The following is a 7,500-nucleotide window of genomic DNA, read 5'->3' on the forward strand; positions in this document are numbered from 1 at the left end:
AGATAAGGTTGTTTTTTTTTTAAATAAAATAAAATAAGATAAATATATTAAAAACATTTTCTTGAATACAAAAGATATATATATATAATATAAAAACAGTTACATAGAAACTAGTAATTAAAGAAAATGAGTAAAATTAACTGTTAAAGGTTAGTACTATTAGTGGACCAGCAGCACGTACAATCATGTGTGCTTACGGACTGTATCCTTTGCAGACTGTATTGATATATATTGATATATAATGTAGGAACCAGAATATTAATAACAGAAATAAACAACCCTTTTGTGTGAATGAGTGTAAATGGGGGAGGGAGTTTTTTTGGGTTGGTGCACTAATTGTAAGTGTATCTTGTGTTTTTTATTTTGATTTAATTTAAAAAAAAAAAAAAAAGATACCGATAATAAAAAAAACGATACCGATAATTTCCGATATTACATTTTAAAGCATTTATCGGCCGATAATATCGGCAGGCCGATATTATCGGACATCTCTAGTCTTAACGCTATGCTAAGCTAACAAGTGTCAAGGGTGTATGAGTACAAATACTTCCTGTTTTAATACTGTACTAAGCCAACAAGTGTCGAAGATGCGTGAGAATAGAAACACTTCTTGTTCGTGATGAACTAAACTAATAAGTATCAAAAGTATATGAGAGTAGAAACATGTCCTGTCTATGCTAAGCTAGCAAGTGTAAGAGTAGACTTCCAGTTCTAAGCTAAACTAACAGTCACTCAGGCTTGAAGCATAAGCATATACCACACATCTTATATTTGAACTCTTTGAGGTTTTAATCTCAATGCTAAACTAAGCTACAAAGTATCAAACGTGTAATGAGAGTAGAAACACTTCCTGTCTATGAAAATGTCGCTTTTCATTTGCACTGGGAAGTGGGAATTTCCGAGTTCAGAGACATTTCAACTGGAAGGCCCCCCGAGGTCGGATTTCCCACTCGGAAAGTCCTCGCCACCCCCGAGTTGGCTTCAAAGAGGGCTGCTCTGAGTGTAAACAATTACAGAAGCTTCTGTAATATCCATTATAAGCCTTTCTGACTATTTTTTGCAACACTAAATCAGCCATGTATGTTGTATAGTTTGACGTTTAAATATGGATAACTGTTGTGAAAATATATTGTTTTATACGCTCTACATCGCAATCAGTGTTTCCTCTTCTTCCACTGTGTTTGAAGTGCATATTTTTCCATAAATTGTTAATATTCAGCCAATGCAAGCATAAAAATGGTTTCCGTGGATGTGGACATCTTGATTTCCAACATCGTACCTGGAATGTTCACAACTCAGCTGCTGTGACATCATTCCTATCTTCGACTTCCAGCTTCCGAGTGTGTTAAGGATGTCGGAGAGTAGACTTCCTGTCTTAACGGCACACTAAGCTACACTAAGCTAAGCTAACAGTTGCTCAGGCTTTAAAAGTATCATATTTAGGCTTTTACCCTACAGAAAATATTTGGATTGATTGATTGATTGATTGAAACTTTTATTAGTAGATTGCACAGTACAGTACATATTCCGTACAATTGACCACTAAATGGTAACACCCCAATACGTTTTTCAACTTGTTTAAGTCGGGGTCCAAGTAAATCAATTAAATTCTTATAGTTCTGTGACTTTTTAGTCTCAATTCTAAACGACGATAACTGTGTAAGAAATTTTCAGCCATGTGGAGGGAACACTTTACGTGTCTTTAAATTATTCTGAGCAAGCTAAGGTAAGCGTTCCCTGTCTTTAAAGTTAATATTTTAGATTTTAGGTATTCGAGAAGAAAGGTTTCTCGTAAGGGTGCGCAAAAAAATTATTTTTTTATCCGAATCGCGATTCTTCCCATTTCGAAAACGACTCATCATTTTTAAAAATCTAAAAACTATTTTTTCTTCTTAAATTCATTGTTTTATAAGAATTTTAAAAAAATGTTTTTAGGCAATCTTCATGCAACCAGAAGGATCTTTTCTAACCCATAACCTGTTTTGAAAGAGTTGCATTGTAATTATCATACCAAATAATACATTGCAAGAATTGGTTTGAATCGAGAATCGTGTTGAATCGAGAATTGATTCTGAATCGAATGGTCACTCGAGGAATCAAAATCGGATGGAATCGTTAGGCGCCCAAAGATTCACACCCTTACTTTCTAGCCTTTATGCTAAACTAAGATAACAATTTTTTTTTACAGCTGTGTTAGCATATTTAGTCATAAAAAATCAAAAATGTCTCTGGTCTAATGTTAAGCTCAACTAAGCTAAGCTATGAACGCTAAGCTAAGCTAGCTGGCGAGTGGCGTTAAATGGCTAAACAAAATTTTTTGGGCAAAATAAGCAATTAGCATGTTTTCTAAAAAGCAAAAATGTCTCCGGTCTAATGTTAAGCTAAGCTATGAACGCTAAGCTAAGCTAGCTGGCAAGTGGCGTTAAATGGCAAAACAAAACATTTTTAGCAAGAGAAATTAGCATGTTTTCTAAAAAAGTTAAAACAATTATACACATAATTAAAAAAACAAACACTTTCCACAGCAAGCAACATCTGTTGAGTAACTTACCATACATCTGCATTAACACTGCAAACAAATCTCGCTGCATGAGCACTTAAAAACCACGCTCTCATATCTAAAAGGAAATACAATTTGTAGCATTTCAAGCGTGACACACACACACACATACACACACACACATCTCGGTTGTTGCTATAATGAATGAGGATATAAGTGCAAGCGTCAGGCATGAGTCAGCGCTGTGCGGTGCGGATGGTGCGCCACTGGCGGGACTCATTGAGGAGGACGCATTCCCTATGAAGAAGCCATTCCCTGCTAGGTGGGGACGTCACGGGAGTGTTACTACGGGGGTTAGGGGGCAACTGCATGCGTTGAATGAGGTGGCCTGTCAATCAAATCCTACAAACTTGAAGTCCCTCCTTCTATAAATGCGTTTGAATGACGTTGACCCCTATTCCGGTGCGTATAAGTGCATTGAGGCAGCAATGTGATGGGACACGACGTGGTGGTGGAGGTGGTGGTGGTGGTGGTGGTGGTGCTACGAGTGTGGCTGACAGCCAGCAGAGTCAGCCCTGCATCTCAAAAGCCTGCCTCTGGACTGAGGTGGAGGAAGTAAATAGAGCGGAAAAGGGAGGTGCGCGTGGGTTTGAATGAAATGAAAATAGACAACAGAGAGGAGAGAGGAAGACACAGGAGCGAGGGGACGGAGAGGAAAGAGGGAACGGAAGAGTGATCGGTGTTAAAGATGCAAATGAAGACATTGACTACTCACAAAAAGTTAGGAAGAGTCGGCTTTACCTGGCCAAGCGGGCTGTTCGTAGAGGGAAGTGGCCACTGAGCTTAGAGCGGGGTCCCAAAACTTTTTTAACGTAGGCGTTATTTCCACTGACCGGCCTTGCACGTGTGTCCGATAAATACAGCAAAAAGAAGTGCATGAAAGATACAACTCACCATAGCGCTCGCAGCAGGCACGAGACATTGAAACAACGTTGAGAACTTGTTGAATTACGTCCTGGCCTTGAGAAAGTCCAACGTAACGTTGAAACAACATGCTTTTTGACGACATTTAAACGCAGTCTGATAGTTTATATATCAATGATGAAATCTTAACATTGCAACACATGCCAATACGGCCGGGTTAACTTATAAAGTGACATTTTAAATTTCCCGCGAAACTTCCGGTTGAAAACGTCTATGTATGATGACGTATGCGCATGACGTCAACGGTTGAAACGGAAGTATTCGGACACCATTGAATCCAATACAAAAAAGCTCTGTTTTCATCGCAAAATTCCACAGTATTCTGGACATCTGTGTTGGTGAATCTTTTGCAATTTGTTTAATGAACACTGCAAAGAAGAAAGCTGTAGGTGGGATCGGTGTATTAGCGGCTGGCTGCAGCAACACAACCAGGAGGACTTTGACTTGGATAGCAGACGCGCTATCCGACGCTAGCCGCCGACCGCGTCGATGATCGGGTGAAGTCCTTCGTCGCTCCGTCGATCGCTGGAACGCAGGTGAGCACGGGTGTTGATGAGCAGATGAGGGCTGGCTGGCGTAGGTGGATAGCTAATGTTTTTAGCATAGCTCTGTGAGGTCCCGTAGCTAAGTTAGCTTCAATGGCGTCGTTAGCAACAGCATTGTTAAGCTTCGCCAGGCTGGAAAGCATTAACCGTGTAGTTACAGGTCCATGGTTTAATAATATGGATCTTCATTTTAGTGTATTTGTATTATCATATCTGTATGTATTTTATTGTACTTATTTTTTTATGGACTTTGTTGTACAGTATTTACCAGGGGTCCCCAAATGGTTTGACTCGGGAGCCACATTTGGTTAAAAGGATTTGGCCGGGGCCCGGGTTATCTATTGCTGGGATATATATATATATATATATATATATATATATATATATATATATATATATATATATATATATATATATATATATATATATATATATATATATATATATATATATATATATATATATATATACATATTATATATATATATATTATATATAGTTGAGGTTACTGTGGTTAATCCGTTATACAGTGCTCAATACCGGGGCAAAGCGGAATATATACGTTAGGTCAGGAAAAAACACGGAGGCTATTTCATCCCTACAAGCCTTTTTCACAGGTTTCCCTGCTCTTCCGGAGAAAATTCCCCTGAAGGTTTCCCTGCTTTCCAGGGGAAAAATCCCCTGAAAAAAGGCTTGTGGGGATGAAATAGCCAGCTCAGTGGCCTTCTGGTTAGAGTGTCCGCCGTGAGACTGGGAGGTTGTGAGTTCAAACCCCAGCCGAGTCATACCAAAGACTACAAAAACTGGGACCCATTGTCTCCCTGCTTGGCACTCAGCATCAAGGGTTGGAATTGGGGGTTAAATCACCAAATGATTCCTGAGCGCGGCGCATGCTGCTGCTCACTGCTCCCCTCACCTCCCAGGGGGTGAATATGGGGATGGGTCAAATGCAGAGGACAAATTTCACCACACCTAGTGTGTGTGTGACAATCGTTTGGACTTGAACTTTAACTTTAAATAGCCTCCGTGTTTTTTCCTGACCTATATATATATATATATATATATATATATATATATATATATATATATATATATATATATATATTTACACACTCTTGGCATTCTCTTGATGAGCTTCAGACACACCTGTGAAGTGAAAACCATTTCAGGTGACTACCTGTTGAAGCTCATTGAGAGAATGCCAAGAGTGTGCAAAGCAGTAATCAAAGCAAAGGGTGGCTATGTTGAAGAAACTAGAATATAAAACATGTTTTCAGTTATTTCACCTTTCTTTTGTTAAGTACATAACTCCACATGTGTTTATTCATAGTTTTGATGCCTTCAGTGACAATCTACAATAGTCATGAAAATAAAGAAAATGCATTGAATGAGAAGGTGTGTCCAAACTTTTGGCCTCTACTGTAGACATATAAATAAATATATAATTTTTTTTTTTTCAGGAATCAATTTAAAAAAATATTTGAGTGCATTTCCATGCTTACTCGCTGCACGTATATGTCATATGTCAGCAACCAAAAGAAGGTTGTATTATAATTATTATACCAAATAATACATTGCGAGAATCTATTTGAATCTAGAATTGATTTTGATTCAGATCGAATTGTGAGGTGCCTAATAATTCCCACCTCTAATAATAATAACATATTTGTTGCATGAGCAGATAATATTAAAGTTTAAAACATATTATAAAAAAATGTTCTGGCAAAAGGACTACATTTAGTAAGAAAGATGAAGTACACATATTATTTCTAGGCTTTTGCGGGACACATTAAATGATTTGGCGGGCTCCGGGTTTGACACCTGTGCTGTATGACTTTCTGACAGTAAAATCGCATTTGTGTCTAAATAATAAGGTCTTTTTTTACGTGAATTTAAACTAAGCAAAGCGAGTGATAACCAGTGATTCATCCAAACTTAAAAGTGTGATTAATTTGTTATTTTTTAAATACCATTTCACAGCTCTTGTTATAATGCATTTTGGATTCACCCTAAAAAGTCAGCCGAAAGCCGAATATCCCTAAACTGTTGTGAGTCATGTAAAGCAGCACCGACACTTTTTATCGAAAGTCGCATTTACATTGTCAAAAGTAGTTTAAGGGTGGCAGTCATATTTGTTAATGGACTGGTGCATGAATGAATGGGGTTAGAAGAGAAGGCCATAAAAAGAGAGAGAGGAAGTGAAGGAGTGCAAAAGAAGCTCAGTGCAGAAAAAGGAGAGGGAATTTGCGGGTAAAGACCTGCTTCTTGGGAAAGGGACTGTCTCCTTCCAAGCTATCAACAAAGGCACTCTGTGGGGACACAAGGAAGAGGGGCAATGAGAAACCATAAGGGTGCGCCGTGCGCGCTCCTAAAGCGTCCCATCATTGTTGGCCTCGTTGTTGTTGTCGGATTAGAGAAGGATGGCTTTAATGGGATGAAACATTAGTGTTATTGTTGTGTATGATCTGTTAGCACTAATAATGCTGTTAGTGTCTAATGAAGAAGCCAGCAGGTGGAGGTGCTAGTTTGTGTGTGTGTGTAACTGTACTGTAAAATATAATTCATCACTGATGCTCGGGTGGGTGGGTGTCGGGGGTTCTATACCCTTCGACTGCGCCGCCCTCTCTTCTGCTGCTGCTGCTGCTCGATGAGCTCCATGGCGGAGGCCGGGGGCGACGCGGCCCTCATGGCCCTCACCACCTTGATGCTGTCCTCGGGGAGCGGGGGCAGGTTAAGACGCTCGCGGCCTCGTACCTTCATCTCCTGGAGCTCCTCGAAACCCCCCAGGGTGAACTGGAAGAGGAGCATTTTGTGCTTCTATTCACTTATGTTTGGAATGCATAGGAAAACGTACATAATGCCCGGTTGGATACATTGTGGTTGCCGATTTGATTGTAATGTTATTAAATGTGGTTTGACACATATCTAATTTAATTTACAATGATGGGGGAAAAAACTTTTGTAAAATATTTTAACAATGTTAACATAATATATGCCATTTTTAGATATATATTGAATGACAAAATAAATTAACTAAATCTCAGGAAAAAAGTGATTACATTATAAAGAATAATAACGTATTAAATTAAATATATATGTTTTTATAAAAAGCTTAAGTTTTTATAAAAAGCTAAAGTTTTTGTTTCATCTGACATCACATGGTCAAAGATAAGACATTCTGGAGGAACACCAAGCCTACTGTCAAGCATGGTGGTGGTAGTATTATGCTCTGGGCCTGTTTTGCTGCCAATGGAACTGGTGCTTTACAGAGTAAATGGGACAATGAAAAAGGAGGATTACCTCCAAATTCTTCAGGACAACCTAAAATCATCAGCCCGGAGGTTGGGTCTTGGGCGCAGTTGGGTGTTCCAACAGGACAATGACCCCAAACACACGTCAAAAGTGGTACAGGAATGGCTAAATCAGGCTAGAATTAAGGTTTTAGAATGGCCTTCCCAAAGTCCTGACGTG

The 7,500-nt window shown here is 38.9% G+C and overlaps 1 protein-coding gene across 3 annotated transcripts in view; it reads right to left on the minus strand.

Annotated features, from left to right (window-relative positions):
- Nucleotides 1-7,500, minus strand: part of strip2 (striatin interacting protein 2) — a 53,216-nt gene that overhangs the window by 27,946 nt on the left and 17,770 nt on the right. The window contains exons 9-10 of one of the 3 annotated variants that reach the window (XM_062064475.1): nucleotides 6,634-6,822; nucleotides 6,288-6,338 (exon numbers count right to left, since the gene is read on the minus strand). The exons of 1 other annotated variant lie outside the window; for it this stretch is intronic. In XM_062064475.1, the coding sequence (XP_061920459.1) occupies nucleotides 6,288-6,338; nucleotides 6,634-6,822 (240 nt within the window). The remainder of the gene's footprint in view (nucleotides 1-6,287; nucleotides 6,339-6,633; nucleotides 6,823-7,500) is intronic. One more of the 3 variants, XM_062064476.1, reaches the window with a different exon arrangement.

This window comes from Entelurus aequoreus, linkage group LG12, assembly GCF_033978785.1.
Source record: "Entelurus aequoreus isolate RoL-2023_Sb linkage group LG12, RoL_Eaeq_v1.1, whole genome shotgun sequence".
Classification (NCBI taxonomy): Eukaryota; Metazoa; Chordata; class Actinopteri; order Syngnathiformes; family Syngnathidae; genus Entelurus; species Entelurus aequoreus.